The sequence below is a fragment of the Nerophis lumbriciformis genome, linkage group LG01 (genome assembly GCF_033978685.3).
Source record: "Nerophis lumbriciformis linkage group LG01, RoL_Nlum_v2.1, whole genome shotgun sequence".
Taxonomy (NCBI): Eukaryota; Metazoa; Chordata; class Actinopteri; order Syngnathiformes; family Syngnathidae; genus Nerophis; species Nerophis lumbriciformis.
In genome coordinates, this window is record NC_084548.2 from 33025804 (window position 1) to 33051006 (window position 25203).

Sequence of the window (25203 nt, forward strand, 5' to 3'; positions counted from 1 at the left end):
CAACACATGCCAATACGGCCAGGTTAACTTATAAAGTGCAATTTTAAATTTCCTGCGAAACTTCCGGTTGAAAACGTCTAGGTATGATGACGTATGCGCGTGACGTCGATGGTTGAAACAGAAGTATTGGGACGCTATTGAATCCAATACAAAAAGCTCAGTTTTCATCGCAAAATTCCACAGTATTCTGGACATCTGTGTTGGTGAATCTTTTGCAATTTGTTTAATGAACCATGGACACTGCAAAGAAGAAAGCTGTAGATGCGATCGGTGTATTAGCGTCTGGCTACAGCAACACAACCAGGAGGACTTTGACTAGGATAGCAGACGCGCTATACGACCCTAGCATCGATGATCGGGTGAAGTCCTTCGTCGCTCCGTCGATCGCTGGAACGCAGGTGAGCTTCGGTGTTGATGAGCAGATGAGGGTTGGCGTAGGTGGAGAGCAAATGTTTTTATCATAGCTCTGTCGAGGTCCGTAGCTAAGTTAGATTCAATGGCGTCGTTAGCAACAGCATTGTTAAGCTTCGCCAGGCTGGAAAGCATTAACCGTGTAGTTACAGGTCCATGGTTTAATAGTATTGTTGATTTTCTGTCTATCCTTCCAGTCAGGGGTTTATTTATTTTGTTTCTATCTGCAGTTAAGCCCGATGCTATCACGTTAGCTCCGTAGCTAAAGTGCTTCGCTGATGTATTGCCGTGGAGATAAAAGTCACTGTGAATGTCCATTTCGCGTTCTTGACTCTTATTTTCAAGAGGATATAGTATCCGAGGTGGTTTAAAATACAAATCCGTGATCCACAATAGAAAAAGGAGTGAGTGTGGAATCCAATGAGCCCTTCTACCTAAGTTACGGTCAGAGCGAAAAAAGATGCGTCATGCACTGCACTCTAATACTTCACTCTCACGTTCCTCATCCACAAATCTTTCATCCTGGCTCAAATGAATGGGGTAATCGTCGCTTTCTCGGTCCCAATCGCTCTCGCTGCTGGTGTAAACAATGGGGAAATGTGAGGAGACTTTCAACTTGTGACGTCACGCTACTTCCGGTACAGGCAAGGCTTTTTTTTTATCAGCGACCAAAAGTTGCGAACTTTATCGTTGTTGTTCTATACTAAATCCTTTCAGCAAAAATATGGCAATATCGCAAAATGATCAAGTATGACACATAGAATGGATCTGCTATCCCCGTTTAAATAAAAAAATTCATTTCAGTAGGCCTTTAATAATGACTAATTAAGAGCCAATATGTTACTAATTTACATGTTAATAAGCAACTAATTAATGGTGAATATGTTCCCCATACTAAAGTGTTACTCTACTTTCTTAACATGTGTGTTATGCACACGTTTATCTTTTGCATGGTATCCTCTTTTTATATTAAAAAACAAATTCAAATGTCTCATTGAAACAAATATGATTGCCACCCTCATTTTAGCACTTGCAACAAAATATGTTTGCTTCTGAATTGCATGCCTTTTTTTTCTTACAAATATAAGCCATATTGTTAGTTGATTTTGCAACTTGTCACGTGGGGGTCGCATCTTTATGCGGGATCGCTCCTCCAGATGCAACACGGACACCCCGAACGAAAACGTGAAGGTAGGATATTAATATATAATTCATACCCATGGTGACCAAAACAAACCCCCGAAGTGCACAAAACAACTAAGGAAGTCCAAAACTAACAGAACATAACTAAACAAAACATGATCCGACCACGGATCATGACAGGGTCCCCCCTTAAGGACAGATTCTAGATGTCCAAAAAACCCCCAAAAAACAAGCAGGGTCAAAAGTCTCAGGAGGGCGGAGGGAGGACTTGGCAGTGGGTCGCCAGGCCAAGTGTCCCCGAATCCACCGAGGCAGAGTCAGGTGGCGACGACGCGTAGAACGCCGCTGTACCTGACAAGGTGGGCGACCCGGGAACGGCCGCGTCCGTGGCCGATGAGGAGATCGGCGCACCCGGCGCGGCGGACGACCAAGGAGGGGCCACATCCATGGCCTACGAGGAGGCGGGCGCGTAATCGTCGTGGCAGGCGTGGATGCAGCAGATGAGGCAGGCGTGGAAGCAGACGCAGACCAGTCAGGCGTGGAAGCAGCAGCAGACCTCGTGGGGTCTTGGGTCTTGGGTCAGGAACAGGAACTGTTGCCAGCCTCGGTGCAGGAACAGGAACTGGTGCCAGCCGATGTGCAGGAACTGGTGCTAAGCGAGGAACAGGAAGTTCAGGTGCTGAAGATGGTGGCTTCTGCAGGCCCACCAGAGATGATGGTGGCGTCTGCAGGCCCACCGGACATGATGGTGGCGTCTGCAGGCCCACCGGAGATGATGGTGGCGTCTGCAGGCCCACCCGGGCTGAGGTTAGCCATGAGTTGGCGGAGGTGGCCTAGTTGGGGGTTGCGGCTTGGCATGCCGATGGACTGGTGGTGGTGGACGGGCCGGAGGTTGCGGCTTGGCAAGCCGAAAGACTGGTGGTGGCGGTCGGGCTGGAGGCTGTGGCTTGGCCTGTTGAAGAACTGGTGGTGGCGGCCGGGCTGGAGGCTGCTGCCTGGCTGGGCGCAGCTGAGCCACCCCACCAGCACAGCTCCCGGCCCTAGCCCCCCCCCCCCACCCCCCCGCAAGGGGCGGATACCAGATGCGCTCCCTGCGGTCTGGAATCATTTTTCAGGGTGGGTGGAGGGAGGTCAGGAGGGGGGCAGACTCCTCCCCTTTAAATTGTCCAAAAAGTCTATTCACACCCCCCACTTGAGACTGGGTGGGGGGAAAAAAAACGTATAAGCAGTGGGTGGAGCACTAGTCACTGGTGGAGGAGCCAAAATCACTGGAGGCAGAGCTTGAGTCCTGGAGGACAAGGACAGACCTGGTGAGCGGGTCTGTAAAAAAATGTTTTGCCAAAGTTTTATTTTGGATTTAAAGTCCTTTGGAGGCGGCTGACAGAAAGAGTTAACAGAATTTAAAAACAAAATCTTCGTCTCTGACATCATCACCAGTGGACGGGGTGACGTCATCCGCGCGGGTCTCCAGCTGACTGACCAATCGGTGAACTGCTTGGCAAAATGAGTGAGGGGATTACCAAACATCGGCGGCGAGGAAGACTGGGCTGCTTGTGGCGTGCTGTGTGCCGGAGGAGGAGTCTGAGGGAGCGGCGCGTCTCGGTAGTGAAGTAACTTCCATCCTCACTGACGCGTCCAGTACTGGAGTGTAGCAATGTCCTCCCTCGCCTTTAACACCCTCCACGTACCTTTCTTCACCTCCTCGGAGTCCGTGGCGAAAGAACTGTCTGCTGGCTTCCTTCTGTCACGTGGGGGTCGCATCTTTATGCGGGATCGTTCCTCCAGATGCAACACGGACACTCCGGACGAAAACGTGAAGGTAGGATATGATTTATTAATCATAAATAATACACCTTACCAAAAAGACAGAAACAAACAAAAGAAAAGTGTGCCGAACGCACGGGAAGCTAAAGTAGAAACGTACTTAGCACAGGAATACTTGAAGCTAAGGAACCGCTTAGCACAGGAATCGAGAACATGAATAAACCAACATAACAATTGCATACCGCAAACAAGGAAGCCAGACCGAGTGTGGCGAGCAACGTGAATGAATAGCTCTCTGATCAGTGCTCAACAGCAGATGAACGTGCCGAACACTAATCAGAGGCAGGTGAAACCAATTCGTACCCATGGTGACCAAAACAAACCCCCGAAGTGCACAAAACAACTAAGGAAGTCCAAAACTAACAGAACATAACTAAACAAAACATGAGCCGACCACGGATCATGACACAACTAAAAAAAGCACTTATGCAGCAGTGACGTTCGATCAGGGGAGGCAGGTATAAGGCATAGTTGAAAAATAAAAAAACAAATAACATCAAATAAATATCAATATTTGTTCTTTGAACTGTTTTATGAATTAATTTTTTCTGTGACTCCAAGTAAAAATGGCTGAGTTTGCACATTTCTTGATCAAATACAGAAAGCTGAGTTGTAGCTGATTCAAGTATTTCCTCTAAGCTTTGCGCAAGCAGCTTGTCCTTCTTAGTGCACTGCCCGAGCGCTGAGCGCACTTGGCCGTATACAGAGTGGAAACCTAAGATGAGGCTGCCGGAGGGCTTCGCTCTTTGATTAGTGCGGAAGTGACCATACTCTCTTCGTGCAGGGCACTGAGGGATTGGTGCTGAAGACATGTGGCCATTTCTGTCAGCATTTGCAGAAATATTTACACCAGGGCCAGTTAGCTGACAGCCTATAGGCCAAATCCGGTCATAGAATGGCACGAATCGAGCTGCTGTGTCAAAAAGAGCTACCCAACGCTACAGAGTATGTGCACGCATGCATATTAACGCTAAAGTTTTCCTCGAAACAAATTAAAATACTTTGTTTAGCCCTTGTGTAGACCTACCACAGGTGCACTTTTTCACTGAAGCTATAAGTAAGTCATTATTTTAAATTATATTTATTTCATTGTGTTTTCTGACCAGTAAGCATACGAACACTTGCAAAATGAGTACCTTTGAATTGTATATTAAAGGACAGTAAGCAAATCATGTAGACAACTACAGCGTGAGGAGGCTCACATTTTTGACTAGATTTTTTGCAGAAGGCCCTTAAAAACAGCAGCGCGCTTCTGTAACTCTGACAAAATAAATACACCAAAATCAAATGTCTACTGTAGAGCAGTGTTTTTTCAACCTTTTTTGAGCCAAGGCACATTTTGTTCATAAAAAAAAATACGAAGGCACACCACCGGCAGAAAAGGTTAAAAAATGAAACTCCACCAGGTTGTCATGCCTTATTTTGAGTTTGTTGTTGTTTCCTGTGTGTAGTGCTTTAGTTCCTGTTTTGCGCTGTTAATTTGGTGACCCTTCCTGTTTTGTTGGTGTTCTCCTGTTGTAGCTTCACGCCTTCTTTTGAGTTCCATTGCCCGCACCTGCTTTGTTTTGGCAATCAAGACTATTTAAGTTGTGCGTACGCTATCCTTCTTTGTGGGGACATTGTTGATTGTCATGTCATGTACGGGATGTACTTTGTGGACGCCGTCTCCGCTCCACACGCTGTAAGTTTTTGCTGTCGTCCAGCATTCTGTTTTTGTTTACTTTGTAGCCAGTTCAGTTTTACTTTTGTTTTGCATAGCCATCCCTATGCTTCAGTGCCTTTTCCTAGCGGGACTTGCCTTTTGTTCATTTTTGGTTTAAGCATTACATACCTTTTACATACCAAAAAAGGTTGAAAAACACTGCACTAGACAACGGCACATTGTTATAATTATTGATTTGCAAAAAATATTTTTTGGACCAATTAGGTGAAGTTGCATAATTTCTCACGGCACACGAGACAATATCTCACGGCACACTAGTGTGCTGCGGCACAGTGGTTGAAAAACACTGCTGTAGAGGACCCTGGCTATCTGGACTATGCAAAATAAGACTAATTAGAAGTCCAGCTCCCCGGTCCTTAACTTTATGGCCCCCAAATCAATTTAGTCCAATATCCCTGACTTTGTACAGCTGAGTAATGTTTTTATTGTAAGTATGACATCATCATTCTTGATAATTGTACAATAAAATACAAACATCAAATAGGGAGGGGTACAATTATTATTTTTTCTTTTTCTTGTTATCATAATGAGCAACTTGTAATAACATTGATTAAAGCAACAGTTTTAACAATTGCAATGCCTCAAAAGGTATGAGTCTCACCGATTGTCATTGCTGTGCAGAAGGATGACCAGTGAAGATTTGCAACTTAGGATGAAACAAAAAAAACATTTTGCAAAATACAAGATAAACAATGATTATTAAGCCTGTGGTTTATAGGCTAAAGCTACTTTAACAACACTAGCAAGATTTCTGTGTGTGTTTGCATGCACACTTTTATGTGCGCTGACTTTATGTGTCCCAACAATCCAGCAGCAGTAACCTAAGAAGCTGTGACTTACGAGACACCGCATTCTGATCTTAGTAGTGACGGAAGGGTGCTGAAGTGTCAGAATTTCAATTTCCTCCAAAGAGTCACACTCAGAACCTTTTCATCTAAGTGTTACACAACAGCCAAAACACACTCCGCTGACTCCATTTCTCATGTTCCAGACTTTTCTTCTCCCTTTTCAGCAGTAAATGTTCTCTCACTTCATTCATAAGGTCCTCTCTTTTTCCCACACCAAACTGTATTGCCCCCTGCCCCCTTCCAATGTCCTTTACCCTTTGAACAATCATTCTCTCCACATTGAGATTCTAACCAAAATTCGACAGGGCAAACGCAAGGGGGAAGAGAGGGGAGAGTTTAGGAATTATGGGCCCCTCCCACCTTCTAGAGATGCTCCAGCCCATCCCTAAATTATGGACCAATGGGAGGACCTCATTTGCCACTCGTGCGCTACTTCTACAATAGGTAAGGAGAGGGAGGCAGAAGGAGAGAGATATATGTACACAACGGCGGAAAAGGAAGACAGAGTGCATTTGTTTTGGGGGCTTAATGATGAGAAAGTACAGGGCAGAGTAAAAGGGGATACAAGAGGAAATTAAGTGGAATAGACAGGCAGAGGAAGAGAGAGATGAGAAGAGGTTGTGGCAGCAGCAAGTGTAGACATCCTCCTGAGGACACAGGTATGCCAGAGCTCTAATAAAAACAACTGAGGACACAGCCCATTCTTCCATCATTTGCCACAACTAACATCAAACAGGTCAGAAGAAAGTGACCTTTCAGTAGTCAGCACAGGTGAGGATGCAAACAGGTGGCCGGTCCGACATGCTGTATGTGCTTATGCTTCTCTGCGTGGCTGACGGAATTATGGCGTCCACCCCTGGAGTCTGGACTTACGGCCGGATGCAGGACAGGCAGGGAGGAGCAGCCGCGCTGTGCCCCACGCCGTGCCAGTGTGAGCAAGATGGGATCTTGGTCATGGTGGACTGCTCAGAGCTGGGACTGTCGTCTGTGCCAATCGACATTAACCCTTTCACCACTTATCTGTGAGTAACATTAGCTGGAAAATAATGTACTGGCTCCTTAATTCCTTTTCCTCCCTTTAGCTTTTATTGTCACGACCCGTTATTGGCTGATTTCTCAACCTCACTCTTCATCCCCATAAATGTCTTAATTATTTAATTCAACAACACATTCATTTTTGAGTGTGTTGTTGAAAATGCATGTCTTGTTATTGATAAGTTGAGATCCCTGCTGTTGTTGAGTAGGCAACAGCTGGTTGCATGTGTGGCCAGGGACAGCAACACCATTGGTTTTGAGATGATACATGTGGAATACCAAGAGAAGGAATATGTGAAAGCGTGTGTGTTGACCAACTAGGAAAACATAACGGAGTACTTCAGTGTCAAGTTGCTGAGAACCAACTTGGGACCCATAGGGAAAGTGTGTGGTACCCTGTTTGTAGAAAGTACATACTATATCCTCCTGAGAACCAGTGTTCTCTGCAGTAGAGGTGTGTGTTTTATTCCAAACTCTGACAAAAGAAATAGAGCACAAGCGAATACCCACTGCAGAGAATCCTAAAAGGATACTGAAATTCAACAATTACTATGTATTCAATTCAGATTGTAATCACCGTTAGCTAAACGTGCTCAGGGTTTAACTACAATGTTTTCGTTCATGATACATGATTTTGTTTGAATGCCTGACATAATACGAAAGGATTGAATTAAAATTAGCAAGGTGCATGGAAATGTTGAGAAACTTTCCAAAAGTTAATAATGAGTGCATGTTTAAAAGGTTGCTCGAAGGACATGAGACTTAAAGTAAATATCGTTTAAAATGGCTATTAACATTATTTGTCAAGTCTTTCCTTTAATGAGTTTCAAGTATTTTACCACTTCGTTGCTAGCCAAGAGTGTTTAACAGCCATGAGAGCATACATAATGTGAAAGACTTTCTTACAAAGCTGCCAGAACCTTTTCTACACAAGCCTCTAAGGACAGATTAGAGGCACGTCGCGATAACTGATATCGAGGTGATTGAAGTGAAATCCAGGCAACAGTGATGGAGCAGTTTCTCACATGAAGATCTGCAAGTATTGCTAGGGTGGGGGGAGATGGAATTCAGAAAGAGTAAGAACAGATCAAAAGTTTATGTCATAGAAAAAAAAACAGGGATACAAAGGATAACTCTACATGAATGATGCCTGAGTCCACATCTGTGATGGGAGCATCCAATTTCCAGATTGTTTTGTGTTCATTGGGGATTTGGGGTCAAACTCAGGAATAACTCTATGAGAACATCTGGACCTGCGCCCAACAATGAGCACACCAAGCCAGCACACACACCAGCAATGATGAAATTGCGATGAATTTGAGAGCAGCAAAGACCTGAGACTCCTTCTGTGCACTACTCTTTACTTTATGACTGTAACCACACACACGCACACACACACATCATTCACTACAAACAGGAGAGTAATTGTTCATTTCCCCTCATTACCTAACACTGGAACTAGACCAATTAGTTAGTTTGAGAGGTGATTTAGAATAAGATAAATAAACTCTGCGACCGACCGCACACGCCCACATACTGCAGGAGGTGCACAGTAAATGTAGAAGATGTTGACGTGGGACAATAAATAAAGAAGCCTCACACGGGATTCACACACTGAGGTTTTGGTAATAAACTTAACACACAAGCAAACTCTCCACCTTAACTCAAGACAGAAGACAGAAAAGTGAAGTTTCGGGTTTCTCCCTGACCTATGAAAGATTACAACAGCGGCGAGTGAGCTCAGTCCCCACCTAGCTCTAATAGTCTGTGGAGGTGTACAGGTCACAGGGATTTGCTTGGGAACAGTCCACATTTTAAACCTGATCCACATGAGCTTTTGAAACTGTATGACATCACCCTGCCGTGTCATCAGAGAGCCCTTCAAAGAGCGCACCACTGTAATATGCTAGAGGCCAATCAAGCTACAAATTGCTCATCCTATTTTCTGGTGTTTATCTGCACACTTGGCCGAGTCTTTGGTAAACAGGTAGATGCACGATGTGAGTGTACTCTGTTCAATCATATCATGCAGGTTGACTATGGAGAGGAATTTGAATGAAGCGCCAAGCGGGATTTTTGTAGAAAGATTTTTCCAGGGGCAATCCATAAAATGAGCTATCATGTGAGATGTGCTGAAAGACTGTCTCTTTGATTTTAGATTTAGAGACAAAAGCCTCAGGGTGTGAGTCTACCTGCTTGTGCTCTAATGTGGGTTAGCACACTGCGTAAAGATGCCTGCTTTATGCATAGGTGGAAAGCAAGGGAATAAGACATGGTGTCGAGGGGATTCAAGTCACAAATCAAATGGACTTTTCATAGAGTGAGACTTGTAAGCAGGTCACCGGCTGTCTGCTACCACAATTGAGCAGTGATTAGGTGATTCTTTTTGGTAGTGGTGAACGTCAAACGAAAACTGCGGCCAGTACAGTGCCAGACAGAGGAAAACGGTGGTGTGTGTGTGTGTGTGTGTGTGTGTGTGTGTGTGTGTGTGTGTGTGTGTGTGTGTGTGTGTGTGTGTGTGTGTGTGCATATGCGCATGCACAATTGAAGACCACCCAGCTTGCCGAGGAAATTTTTTTTCCAGGCAGTTGAAATGAAGCAGGAATATAAAATGAACAGGAAGAAGACGAAAAGGGAAAACCAGCCCACCAGAGAGGTGAAAATTGGAATATGACTTTACTATGAGACATAATAACTGTAAAGTTACCAAAGACTCACAAAGAACACACACATGCTCAGACACAGAAACAACATCCTTCCTCTGCGTGGTGTGGCAGTAAATGAAACTGTCGTGTGCGTGTCATTTAGCGATTATCTTGATGGAATGATTCCTATCATGAGTGACCGGGGTCACAATGTAAACATCATGTCTCAAACGGACCAATGGAGAGACAGAGAGAGGAATAAATGGGGGGCCAGACTGACTGGTAAACCAAGAGAATAGAAGAAACCGACGAAAAAGAAGAAAGGGGTTGAATGAGAGTATGTGTGTTTTTGTGTAACTGTCAACGGTGGGCTCTCTGGCAGCGATCAACCCCAGCATCAGTGTCCCTGGCTCTACGTATAGTATCCTCCTTTTTTATACACAATACTCCCTTGCTCTCTCTTACAATCCTTTCCTTTCCAAGAAAGACAAAGTGTTGGGAACAGGTGCGATCAAGTCTCAGGTCAATGTTGTTAAAAGAGCATGCATATTGGCTTCGGACAGAGTTGTAAGAACAAAGACAAAAGGTGGTAACGTGTTCTAATGGATGGAAGGTCACACTGACATCGACTCACGACAAGCTGTGGTGAGAAATGAAAGAATAATGCACTCTGATTATGAAAAAAGACCAACAGAATGATGGATGTCTCTACAAAGAAGAGGAAGCAATGCTAGCTTCCGTTATTATTGCTTTTGTTTCCTCCTTCCTGTAAAGTAGAAGCATTTGCCTGAGGTGTTAAGTTCTCAACTCTCCCCAAAATATCCCCTGGAGGCTCCAACAAAGATCACAGAAAGTCACTTCCGCCGGATAGAAAACTGATATTTGGGACAAAGGGGTTTGTAGATACAGAAGTTTATGTTTTCCTAACATCAACCTGGGAAGCTTTTAAATATCTCTCAGGGACAGACGGCAGGCAGACACATACTGTGTGGGCAACAATAGACACAATGACACAACTTTCCCAGGTTGTAGCAACAGAATGAACAGAGACCCACAGTATTCTGTGTGTTGATCATGGAGCATTAGATCTCAGTTGTTTTATGGACTTTTAAATGCTTTCACATTTACCTGCCATTGAAGTTTTCTCAAATACATAAATAGGGAGAATTGACAGCTGTAAATCCATTGATCTTTTGAATATTAAAGGGATCATACTATGATTTTTGTTTTTGTTTTACATTTTAAATACTTTCTTGTAGTTCACTTAACAAGTAACAGTGTGCTTTGATCAACATTTTGCAAAGATTATGTCCTATAGACCAGTGTTTTTCAACCTTTTCTGAGCCAAGGCACATTTTTCCATTGAAAAAATTCTGAGGCACACCACCAGCAGAAAATATTAAAAAAATGAAACTCAGTAGCCGATATTGACAATAAAAAGTCGTTCTCGCAATTCTTGAATATGAATTTAAACCATAACCAACCATACATCACTATAACTCTTGTCTCTAAGTACTGTCACAACCTGTCACATCACGCCGTGACTTATTTGGACTTTTTTGGTGTTTTCCTGTGTGTAGTGTTTTAGTTATTGTCTTGCATTCATTATTTGGCGGCTTTTCCTCTTTTGTTGGTATTTTCCTGCAGCAGTTTCATGTCTTCCTTGAATGCTTTTCCCCGAATTGCTTTGTTTTCACAATCAAGACTATTTAAGTTGTGCGGACGCTATCCTTCTTTGTGGGGAGATTGTTGATTGTCATGTCATGTACGGATGTACTTTGTGGACGCCGTCTGCTCCACACGCTGTACGTCTTTGCTGTCGTCCAGCATTCTGTTTTTGTTTACTTTGCAGCCAGTTCAGTTTTAGTGTCGTTTTGCATAGCCTTCCCTAAGCTTCAATGCCTTTTCTGAGCGTCACTCGCCTTTTGTTTATTTTTAGTTTAAGTGTTAGATACCTTTTTACCTACACGCTGCCTCCCACATATTGTGATCACGACAAACCATGTTCCCGACATCTACAAAACAATTAGGTACCTAATGCCACCTACTGATATGGAAGAGTACAACATGGTTACTCTGCCGAGCTCTAGACAGCACAGACACTCACCGACGGCAGATTTGCGGATTATAATTACTGGTTTGCAAAAAATATTTTTAACCCAATAGGTGACATTACATTATCTCCCACAGCACACCATACTGTATCTCACGGCACAGTGGTTGAAAAATACTTCTGAAGACCATCTTCAAGCTGCTTTCTGACTGTCTCTTCAGAATGCGCTGTTTTGTGGGGGGTCTTTTTACGTGCCAAAGTCCTTCTCCGGGCCAAGCTCCCTATCGAGTCTGGTGACAGATATAAGTTAGAACTATAAGCTACTTTGTATTAGAAATGGCAATAGTGAAGGATGCCTGTGCATGTACGAGTCAGTCTGCCCAAAAAGAAGATAGAGAAAAATAAGGAACTTATTGACTACAACTACATAAAAACGGCGGGCTCGTGCAAAGCTCTTTGGGTAAATCTCAACCATATATTGAGATATAGGCTGACGTAACTAAGGCAATATACATTACTAAAGTCTCAAATATCAAAGTTTTCGTTTGGAGCAAGTTTGAAAGACGGCAAGATTGTTTTGTAAATATCTCCGCCATGCCTCCATGGTTCAAATTTTCAGGACTTATGGGGATCCCAAATATACAAAAACAGGTGCCAATAGTTAAGATAGTTTTGCATAATATGACCCCTTTAACATAGTTTGAAATACTGTTATCCATGCATCCACCTCCAACTTGGCAAGTTTTTTGCACCACAAAACTACAAAATGGAAATACATTAATATATCAGACAGCAGCAATATGGTATATGCTAGAAATCAGTCAGTTTATATTTGCTTTAAAGTACAGTACATATTTACATACTCAAAGTTCGTACATCCACACGCACATTCAATATACAAACATACACATACACAAACTGTACATATACACTCACTGTACAAACACATATATACATTCTGTACATATTCATTCACTGTACAAACACATATACACATTCTGTACATATACAAGTACATATGCATACATACACTCATGCACATAATCACGTTTCATCAAACATATATTAACGTTGTTGCCCTAGGGTAAACTGGGTATAACACATGGCACACTGACAAAGCTCAACCTATTGTTACTATAACAATCTACAAGGTTAATGTAGGTTGCTTCTCTTTCTCCCCCTTCATTTTTCTGCATTCTTTCGTATCTCAAATTATCATTATGTATATGTATTGTTGCATTTGAACAACTGTATTGTTGATAATAGAAGTACATTATTGGTATTGTTCATTTCTATTGGTATTTGTATTGCTCCATTTGTAGTGTAATAATGCTCATTGTCATTTCTGTATTATTATTTATTTTCGTTAACTGCTTATTTGCTATCACTTTTACCATCATATTTGTACATGTCGTATTTGCTGATGTTGCTCTATTGTTGTTGTTGTGTTTGCTGTTGTTGTTTTTGTCTCTCTGTCTAATCCCCCTCTTGTCCCCACAATTTCCCCCTCTGTCTTCTTTTTTTTCTCTTTCTATCCTTCCTGCTCCGGCCCGGCTGCACCAAATGATAATATAAATACATTTAATAAAGTCAAATACAAATAAGGCAACAAGAGAAGTATCCTACACTTCTCTTTTGTAAAGTAAATCTGAACAGCCGATATGGGCATCTACATCAACTATATAATTTGCCTGAGAAGCTGGACAGGACAAAAAAAAAAAAAAAAAAAAAGAAAAAAAAAATGCTTTAAAGAAAAACTAGAAAAAAAAATAAAAAAAAATAAAAATAAATAAAATTATATATATATATATATATATATATATATATATATATATATATATATATATATATATATATATATATATATATATATATATACACACATATTTATGGTTTGTGTAGGTGGATGCAGGGATAACAGTATTTCAACAGCGCTGATCTCTTTTTTTGTCCAAACTGCCTCTAGTTTGTAGAATGTTAGTTGGCGACATGAAGGACATCTTACATCACTAGGTCTTCACAAATGTTAATGTCCGACGTGCTGTTGGTGTCCATTCAAACAGGCATTGTTTAATTTATCCGTGATGAATGCAGATAAACTGCCACCAGCATAGTTTGTTGTCTCCTATTTGCAGTCCATGTAGCGTTCATGCTAGCGACACCATCCTCATGTTCATGTTTTGCTTCCAGATGCTATTTTAAACTTGATGTGCACAAACGATAAAATGTGTCGCTGCAATACAAACTAATTACCTCAGTTATATATATGTATATATACAGTATATATATAAGTATATATATATATATATATATATATATATATATATATATATATATATATATATATATATATATATATATATATATATATATATATATAATATTGATTGATTAATTGATTGATTGATATATATATTTATATCTTTGATTATTTTTATTGATAATATTAAAATGTACTAACTAAACTAGCTTGTGGCTACATGTCTAAGAACTTTACTATAAGCAAAAAAGAACATCATGCATGTACAACTATTGAATTATATTTGCATTGCAGGGTTTCCCGGGCCTCGACTGACCAAGATACCTGTGGTGGGAGGGGGTATTAACATATATTTATTATCGTTTTGCCATATTTTCAATTGTTGCTGTTTATAGTACAATGTACTATGTTGAGATTTTTGTCAACTGTCTAGAGACTTTTAATTTTTAATTAAAAACAACTCGCCACAAATTTAGTATCTTTTTCTGGTGTTAGGGTTAGGGTTACACCCCATTCAATTACATTAAGGGGAAACCCTGCATTGATTTGGTTTATGGCAGAGATTTTTTTTTATTAACTAGAAATGCAATCGTACAGCCCAGACCTTATATCCCAATAGTAAAGTATACCGGAACTTTAAAAAAAATCCTGAATCTAGTTGGTAAACGGGATCATCCTCTAAATTTAATAAATTGTTCCATATCCCATTTCAGACCTTTCCTAAAAGTTCAATCAAATCCAGCCATAACGTTTTGAGCTATGTTGTTGACGAGAAACAAACAAACAAACCTCAGCGAACAGAAGGATGAATGAAATAGCCTTGTCTGTCTGTATTTTTTTTCGTCTGTCTGTCGCTTCCAAACAGGCTGCAAGAGAGTTCACTCGGTCTCAGTACTTGGGCAGTGGGACGAAACAGTGGGAACCCTCTTGTCAGCCATCCACTCTTTTAGTCACTGTGGGCATAGGCGGGGCCGCTAGCATACACACACAACGAGGCCTTGTAACATAAACACAAGATAACATTGTATAAATTATCCAGATCAACCCCCAAAATATAATCATTTGTTCCTAGTCCAATTTCGGACATTTCCTGAAAGTTTCATTACAATCTGCCTAGATTTTTTTGAGCTATGTTGCTAACAAACAAACTATCTAACGCTGACAAATACATAATTTCCTGTCAGAGGTAATTACAGTAAAATGCATGGATAATATGAAGGAAATGTTCCTAGTCAGAGTTTCTAATACAAGACAACTTTTAAAATATCACAGTGCCGGTGTTTTCAGTACTGCTGTAGAGTGAACTAAATGATATTATCGGATCGCCATCATTTTATGGACTTTTGTCCGGCCAGTGATAGTGGTATTGGAGGTGTACCCACTGAGTGATTACTTGTATGTTTAGCGGCAAAGAGTGCGTGACGCAGAGACATGGGGGCTTGGAATGTGCTCCCTGTTACGTGAGGATGATGTGGGGTTCCTCTAACAGAGAATTCAGGGAGCCCACATGGCCCAAATTCCAATGTTGCCCCTTGGCAAGCCTGGCAATCCGTGGGAATGTTTGCACGTGTGAGTGCTTTCATGAATCCATATAGTTTTCACTTTTTCACCACAGAGATGGCATTGTCCTCTGCAGCCACGCAACGGCAAATGTCCCTATGTCCTCAGCTGTATACATGCATAAAACATCTTCCTAGTTGCAACACATGCACCTGTAAACAGTGCAACTGTCAATTGGAATACCATAGGGCAGTGGTCCCCAAGCTTTTTTCCACTAGGGAACGGTTTAATGTATGCATTATTTTCACGGAACAGCTTTCCATGTGTGGCAGATAAAAACAGAAAAAAAAAAGAGAATGAAAAATCAACTCACTATAACGCTAAAGTAGTGGGAGCCCTCGGCGGGTTTCTTTGCGAAGAGATGGTCCCCGGCACGTTGATGGCATATACCAGTGATCCTCAACAGGCGGACCGCGGTCCATGTCCGGACCCAGCGACGTATCCGTCCGGACCCAGCACAAATTATAGTAAAAAAAAAAAAAAATTTTTTTTTTTATTATTATAATTATAATTATTATAAAAAAATATAATCATTGTATCTATCTTTGAGTTATCGCTAGCGCAAGTCAACGTTCTTTGTTGTTTTTAGTCAAATATCTCCAGGTTTCGTTTACACTTCTCCGTGTCTCACTCACTCCGTCTCTCTCTCTCTCTCTCTCTCTCTCTCTCTCTCTCTCTCTCTCTCTCTCTCTCCTCTCAGAGAGAGAAAGAGAGAGAGACGGAGTGAGAGCGAGAGAACGCCACTCTGATTGGCTGATTCCGGGGTATGGGTTGTCCTCTCTATCACAACGACGCGCTGATAGGCTGTTACCACCTGGGTCATACACATGTGCTCAGTGCATGGAACCTTTCACACAGTTGTCTCGTATCGCTACTTCGCTAACTGTTCACTCGTCAGTCACTGAATGTGAATCAAATCACAATGGCATGCTCCATGTTGGCTCAGGGTGGTAAAAGAAAGGTGGACAGGGAAAACCGACGTTTCAAGGAAGAATGGACAGAGCAATATGTTTTCATCCTACCTACTGCAAGTACCAGACCAATGTGTCTAATATGCAACAGTACTGTTGCTCTGGTGAAAAGTGACAATCTGAAACGTCACTATCTGAAAGAGCACCGCGAATTTGAAGAGACATTTCCTCATGATTCAGAGCTAAGAAAAAAATAAATCACGAGGCTGAAAAAGTCATATGAAACATCAAGCAAGATTTTTGTTAAATCTATGACACAACAACAAATAGCAACATGGGTTTTGAGTAAACACAAGAAGCCATTCTCTGATGCAGAAATAATTAAATAATGCTTGACTGAAGTGATGGGTGCCATGTTTCAAGGCAAAGAAAAGGAGGAAATGACAGCTAAAATAAATCAAATCCCACTCTCTGATGCCACAGCTACCAGATGTACTGAAATACTGGCTGGTGATTTGTCCAAGCAGCTTTGTGATGGAAAAAAAAATGCAGAGTGCATATCCCTAGCAGTGGATGAGTCCACTGACACCACTGACAAAATGCTCAGTTGTTGGTGTTTGTGAGGTATTATGATGAGGAAAAGGGGGAGTTTATTGAAGATGTTTTGAGCCTGGCAAACCTCAGTGGACAAACAAGGGGAGAATACATCTATAAAGCAATGTCAGAAATGCTGAATGAAAAAGGGATAGATCTGAAGAAAGTTGTGTCCATTGCTACTGATGGAGCTCCAGCCATGTTGGGGAGAGAGAAGGGACTGGTTCCGCGTCTGAGAGAACACCACCCTGGCCTGATATCTTATGAAATCATGAGTAAACTTCTCATGATTTCAGAGAAGTGTACTTCATGACACTGGCCTGGATTTATTCAGTGGCAATGATCATCAAATGTTTTGTGCCAAAGTTCAAAGTCTTGGTTTGAACCCCAAATGCCCAATTTTCCCATTGAGCAGCTGTGTTTTACACAATGGGGATGTACTGTACCATAGTTATATTTGCACATGAATGAGATCTGTTGAGGTCATGTGTTTACCAGGGATAGGAGAGTTGTGTTTAAAAGTATTTATTTTTCGTTAAAACTGAAAGTTTTATTTAAGTTCTTATTTATTTTTTGTTTCAAAGAAAATATTTCATGTATTTTATTGGATATTTATTTTATTTTTGTTAATTTTAAGAAAATGTTAAACTACTACCTACCTCCTGCTACTATATACGCTTGACCGATAATAAACGCAGCCTGTTTCAAAAAAACATTTGTGGACCTTCAAGATTTGTACTTGAGGACCCCTGGCATATACTATATATCAGTGTTTCTTAACCTTCTTAACTATAGGGCCAGGGCCCAGTGTTGGGCCACTAGCACCCCCTAGAACATGGGCGTCAAACTCTGGCCCGTGGGCCAAATTTGGCCCGCCGTGTAATTTCACTTGGCCCTTGAGGAGATATCAAATTAACATTATAGCTGGCCCGCCGATTATATATATATATATATATATATGGGACGGCGTGGCGAAGTTGGTAGAGTGGCCGTGCCAGCAATCGGAGGGTTGCTGGTTACTGGGGTTCAATCCCCACCTTCTACCATCCTAGTCACGTCCGTTGTGTCCTTGGGCAAGACACTTCACCCCTTGCTCCTGATGGCTGCTGGTTAGCGCCTTGCATGGCAGCTCCCGCCATCAGTGTGTGAATGGGTGAATGTGGAAATAGTGTCAAAGCCTTGTACCTTGAAGGTAGAAAAGCGCTATACAAGTATAACCCATTTATCATTTATTTTATAATTTATATACAGCGGCGGTGCCGCAGTAACACCGCATTCACCGCTAATTCTCATACTTGCCAAGCCTCCCGGGAGACTCCCAAATTTCAGTGCCCCTCCCGAATATAGTCATGTTCGCTTTTCATCCAGTTTAACGAGTGCTGGCCCAGTCACATAATATATGCGGCTTCTGCACGCTTACTCAAGTGAATGCAATGCATACTTGATCAACAGCGATACAGGTTACACTGAGGGTGGCTGTATAAAACAACTTTAACACTATTACAAATATACGCCACACTGTGAACCCACACCAAACAAGAATGACAAACACATTTCAGGAGAACATCCGCACCGTAACACAACATAAACACAACAGAACAAATAATGGTGGTAGCGGGGGGAAGGGGGGGGGTTGGGGGGGGGTGTATTTTGTAGGGTCCCGGAAGAGTTAGTGCTGCAAAGGGTTCTGGGTATTTGTTCTGTTGTGTTTATGTTGTGTTACGGTGCGGATGTTCTCCCGAAATGTGTTTGTCATTCTTGTTTGGTATGGGTTCACAGTGTGGCGTATATTTATATCAGTGTTAAAGTTGTTTTATACGGCCACCCTCAGTGTGACTTGTATCGCTGTTAATCAATTATGCGTTGCATTCACGTGTGTGCGTACAGAAGCCGCACTTATCTTGTGACTGGGCCGGCACGTTGTTAGAATGGATGAAAATCGGACATGGCGACAGCTCGTAGAGGACGTTAAAGACAGTGCCTTTCAGGCACGCACCCAAGACTGTGTTCTGGGTGGACTACCTATGTTCGATAATGAAGGTTGCCTCAGCTCAAAGCCTGAGCCCCGACATTAATGAACTAGCATCCAAGAAAAGATGCCAGGTATCTGGCTTAGGCACATCAGATTAGATCAGTGTGTTGCAAACTGAGCAGTTTAAAGTCCTGAATGGTTGGTTTATTCATTGTTATTCTATTTTCAAATGTATTAGCCTGTGGAAAAAGTTAATGTTGATATTTACCTCAGAAGCTGCAAATAGAAAAGAGGCGTTCAATTTTTATTTAAATTGTATTTGATTTAAATAAATAAATGATAAATGGGTTGTACTTGTATAGCGCTTTTCTACCTTCAAGGTACTCAAAGCGCTTTGACACTACTTCCACATTTACCCATTCACACACACATTCACACACTGATGGCGGGAGCTGCCATGCAAGGCGCTAACCAGCAGCCATCAGGAGCAAGGGTGAAGTGTCTTGCTCAGGACACAACGGACATGACGAGGTTGGTACTAGGTGGGGATTGAACCAGGGACCCTCGGGTTGCGCACGGCCACTCTTCCACTGCGCCACGCCTTTGATATTTTTTAATTATTATTATTTTTTTTTTAAACTCGATTTTGCATGTCACTATAAAGTTATATAAGCCTTGCTTGTTCAATATTCAATGCAAAACTTGTTTGGGTCCCTATTAAAAGGTTAATTTGTTCAACCTTGGCGGCTTTGTTCAGTTTTAAATTTTGGCCCACTCTGTATTTGAGTTTGACACCCCTGCCCTAGAATGTAATATATGTGTTTTTTCAGCTGTGGTCCGCTTTTAAATAAATGATAAATGGGTTGTACTTGTATAGCGCTTTTCTACCTTCAAGGTACTCAAAGCGCTTTGACACTACTTCCACATTTACCCATTCACACACACATTCACACACTGATGGAGGGAGCTGCCATGCAAGGCGCTAACCAGCACCCATCAGGAGCAAGGGTGAAGTGTCTTGCTCAGGACACAACGGACATGACGAGGTTGGTACTAGGTGGGGATTGAACCAGGGACCCTCGGGTCGCGCACGGCCATTCTTCCACTGCGTCACGCCGTCCCTTTTACACTTTTCTATCACTTGTGGCAGTAATGACAATATACAACTAAAAGAAGAAGTCTGGCGCTAAAGTCATAGAGACATTTCTTAAGCGCAAAAATTATGACTAAAGTTGTGAAGCTGTATTTTTATTTGCACTTTAATTTTATTGACAGTTTAGTTAAGAAAAATATTTATTATTAATTCAGTTCATTTGTTTTAGCACAACATAATACATATTGTATGTAAATGTATTGTTTATTTGGTTAGTACTTCTTTTTCTAATCAGCCTGACCTAAGCCCAAGGTTTATTTGTTAAATTAATAATAATCTTTGTGATTAACACATGCTTTTATATAATTTCCATCCATCCATTTTCTACCGCATATTCCCTTTGGGGTCGCGGGGGCGCTGGAGCCTATCTCAGCTACAATCGGGCGGAAGGCGGGGTACACCCTGGACAAGTCGCCACCTCATCGCAGGGCCATTTATTTTATTAAATATGATCAAAATCAAGAGTAGGATTACTAATTCAGTGTCAATATTGGAGTGGTCCCTGGGTCACTCTGTATTGAAAAAGTTGGGTCCTGAGGTCAAACAGGTTAAGAACCCCTGCTATATACAATGATCCTGCAGACCCTTTGGCTTTAATCTGGCACATTAACATTTTATATGTTCATTAATGTGCATTAATGTACTATAACAAATGGCAACTTCCTATTAGGAGTTCTAATATACATCTACAAACAAAAGTATTGGTGTGTTTAGTGGGAAAGGCCAAAGTTAATTTGGAAACAATAAAGTAGTTTAAAAATTACTTAATGTTTCTGTGCGGCCCAGTAGCAAATGCATCACAGACCGATACCGGTCCCCGGACCGGTGGTTGGGGACCACTGCCATAGGGTATTTGGGCTGGATAACATATTCAATCTACTTTAAAAACATCTCTTCAATACAAAACATTATATCCTAGAAGACAAAAATGGCAAACTCTAACCACAATCTCTAAATTGTTTAGCTTCCTCAAGCAGAAATAACATTGTTTTGAACCTCCACTAATGGGAGACAAGACTTATGGAATAGGACTCAAACAAACCACACCAACCACACACATTAAGTGGTGGTATGGTATGCTCTTTATTGTCGTTGCACAAGTACTAGGAAATTTAATTTTAATGACAAACCACTCTGAATGTTGTGTGTTATTTTGCCTGTCATGAAGAAGACACTAATGCTTTGAAAAGTGATTGAATTACAGCAGGTCTGAACTCGACACATCTGAGTCTAAGAAACATTTAACAAATACAAACTGTGGGTGTTGCACAAAAATACACAGACATTAGGATGGAATCTAACATCTAAAAATAGAGCACAGGTAAAATAAATTGGTTAAAATTGTAAGCAACATTAAAATTATATAGAAGCAGGAAAAGTGGTCAGCTGGCAGCAATAAGTCTTGGGGTAGTGCACTCCACAGGTGTGTTTTCCATTGGCCAGGAATTGTGGCACAGTGACGAGATTTACTCTCAACTCCATTGCATGTCAGAGAAAGAGAAAAAACAATCTGTGCTTTTTACATGATTGGCACATAGCCAAACTAAATCTCTTTAAACTGACAGCAGCCACATGTCTTCATTGGTATGGGGTTAGATTTCCTCAAGTGCTGCTAAACGTTCAGTTCTAGATGTTATCTGCTGGGCACTGAAATATATGCAGCAGATGAACTGATGCTAGATCTGTGAGTGCAACATTAAAAGGAGGAGGGAGCCAGAAGCCGATTTCCAACTAGATCCGTTGTCCTTCTGTTTCTGCCATTCACCCAAATGAAATCACTGTAGAACCCTACACCAATACCCATGAACCATGGCCTCTGGGAATCTATGTCAAGTGTGCAGGAAAAAACACCTCAGTGACAAAAACCCGTTCAGGACGTTTGGAGACGGAGTAAAAATGATATCCCTTCAATTTGGGAATAGATTTTTAGAGGGAAAGTTTATGACTTATTTTCTTTATGTGGTTTGAATTTGGTTTGCAAAAAACAGACATATATAAAGACAAGGGATAAGCAATATGGCCTAAAATCGATATATATATATATATATAAAATCGATATATATATATATATATAACCTCCTGAGATAACAGTATACGTCACAATATATTATTTGGTTTATAAATAGTAATAGAACCAATTTAAAATGGGTTACAAAGGCTACTAATTTAGTTGCTGACATGCGATAACATTTGAAGTCATGTCCGGTATTATTTTCTCAAAACTATTATTTTACTTGCTAATTTACTGTTAACATCTGGTTACTTTTTGCTATTCAATGGTTCTATCTACACTTCTTTTAAAATGAAATACTCTCTTATTTTTCTTTTGTTTAATACTTTACATAATTTTGGGTACAATTTGGGTATCGATCCAATACCTATAGTTACAGGGGCAGTATTGGATATACCCATGCTGATACTGATAATTTAAGTTTTCAAGATCATTGAATGATTCAATTTTGGATGACAATTATTATCAGACAAAAATCGCAGGATGTTGGTGTAACAATATGTTTTTTTAAAATTAATATTTCCTACTATTGGCTGCAATTTAAAGGGGAGATGCACTTTTTAAGGAATTTTCACCATCATTCACAATTCCTGTGTAAAACAAGAAGAGGTTTTTCTTTTTTTTTAATGCATTTTAAATTGTAAATAAACTTTAGCAAAGGTCAGCTAACAATGGAGTCAATGGGTGTCGCTCTATTCCACCTATATAGTGCACTAAAAAACACCTCCATCAAAGTTCTTATACACGCTGTAAGCATATACTCTATGTAATGTAGTTTGATTGATTGATTGAAACTTTTATTGGTAGATTGCACAGTGAAGTACATATTCCGTACAATTGACCACTAAATGGTAACATCCGAATAAGTTTTTCAACTTGTTTAAGTCGGGGTCCACTTAAATTGATTCAGTATAGTATAGTAGTAGTAGTAGTATAGTAACAGACACATTCATAATAACACAAATTTCTTACGTATTTCGGTCTTTTTAAAGGGGAACTGCACTTTTTTGGGAATTTTGCCTACCGTTCACAATCATTATGAAAGACATAACGGATGGATTTTTTTTTTTAATGCATTCTAAATATTACATTAGAGTTTTATATATATGATGTAAGTATATATGTAATGTAGTTATGGGCACATTTATAATAACATTTAATATTTATGTATTTTGATCATTTTAAGCATACGCGACACATTAATTACAAAAACGCATAACAACTAGAGATGTCCGATAATATCGGACTGCAAATGTTATCGGCCGATAAATGCTTTAAAATGTAATATCGGAAATTATCGGTATCGGTTTCAAAAAGTAAAATGTATGACTTTTTATACGGCTTTTCACACACACAAGTGAATGCAATGCTTACTTGGTCAACAGCCATACAGGTCACACTGAGGGTGGCCGTATAAACATCTTTAACACTGTTACAAATATGCGCCACACTGTGAACCCACACCAAACAAGAATGACAAACACATTTCGGGGGAACATACGCACTGTAACACAACATAAACACAACAGAACAAATACCCAGAACCCCTTGTAGCACTAACTCTTACGGTACGCTACAATATACATCCCCCGCTACCTCCTAAACCCCGCCCCCCCTCCCACTTGATGATGTAAACATAGGCACACAAGCTTGTGATCACGGCGCCGCTATAAACTAGCGCTTATAGTAACAGTATCGGTAATATTTAAGTGACAAAATGTAAATTAAGTATTTTTGTTTTTTTTTAGATGGTTATTTATCGGATTTTATGGTCGGAATAATGGAGCTCCCATCGGCTTTTTATGTATTTCATATATATATATATATATATATATATATATATATATATATATATATATATATATATATATATATATATATATATATATATACCCACATATACATATATATATATATACAAATACATATATATACATATATATATATATATATATATATATATATATATACCCACATATACATATATATATATATACAAATACATATATATACATATATATATATATATATATATATATATATATATATATATATATATATATATATATATATATATATATATATATATATATACACACATACATACATACATATATATACATACATACATACATACATACATACATACATACATACATATACAAACGTACATAGAGTTTGTAATACACAACACAAAGCGATAATAAGGCCATGCAGAATAAGGCATTAATAAGTACTTAATAATGACTAATTAAGAGGCAATATGTTACTAATTTGCATGTTAATAAGCAACTAATTAATGGTGAATATGTGTTCCCCATACTATATAAATGTGCATCTTTATGTACATTTTGTCTGTAATGCGCAGTTCGAGCAAAGACCAAATGTTTGGAATACCAGTGCGTACAAAACCAGTAGATGAATGGACTATGGAGGCTCCTTTTGCCCTCCAAAGCTGTGTCCAACCCACAACAGCTGCCTGTCACTTTTGTCCACATGTCGGAGGCAGTTGCAGGAGCATGTTGTGTAGCTCACACTGTTCCAACACTTCCTGTTCCATTAGTAAGTGCTTGACCTTTCACCCCTCTGCCCTCAGTCTCATGACAGGGTGTGTGTGGGAGGACAAGGAGTGGACATAAAAGTGCGTATGCGTTCTGTGTGCATATAGTGTAGCAGCCGATGGAGACCTTTCCCATGACATGACCTCAGACCAAACAGCCGCTTTCTCCACCCAGACATCCGCCTGTCACTCACACCGAAAACGTGAGCGGAAAAGAGCACAAAACACGAGAACAACAAAAAAAAAACATCTCCCCTTTCTGCTCTGTTGTCTTCTCTTTTCTCTTTCTTCCTCTCCGTTTCCTCTGCTCTTTTGTGGCCACGTCCTCCCCGTAGACGTGCAGGTAAAAGGGCTTCCTCGCTCTTTGTCGCCCGTGAATGAGAGACAGGAGAGAATATAAGAGGGACAGATAAAGAGAGTTCCTTTCGACACAAAAGGGCAGTGTATCCTTCCCAGGAAGTCGAGAAGAGCCGGGACGAGAAAACACATCTTTAGAGGAA

General features: G+C 40.6%; 1 protein-coding gene across 4 annotated transcripts in view; it reads left to right on the top strand.

The window, feature by feature from the left end:
- The first annotated feature begins 6404 nt into the window (after positions 1 to 6404).
- Positions 6405 to 25203, top strand: part of lgr6 (leucine-rich repeat containing G protein-coupled receptor 6) — a 91141-nt gene continuing 72342 nt past the window's right edge. For 3 of the 4 annotated variants that reach the window (XM_061979825.2, XM_061979840.2, XM_061979834.2), the window contains exon 1: positions 6405 to 6971. In XM_061979825.2, the coding sequence (XP_061835809.2) occupies positions 6727 to 6971 (245 nt within the window). In that variant the 5' untranslated portion in view covers positions 6405 to 6726. The remainder of the gene's footprint in view (positions 6972 to 25203) is intronic. The other variant, XM_061979829.2, reaches the window with a different exon arrangement.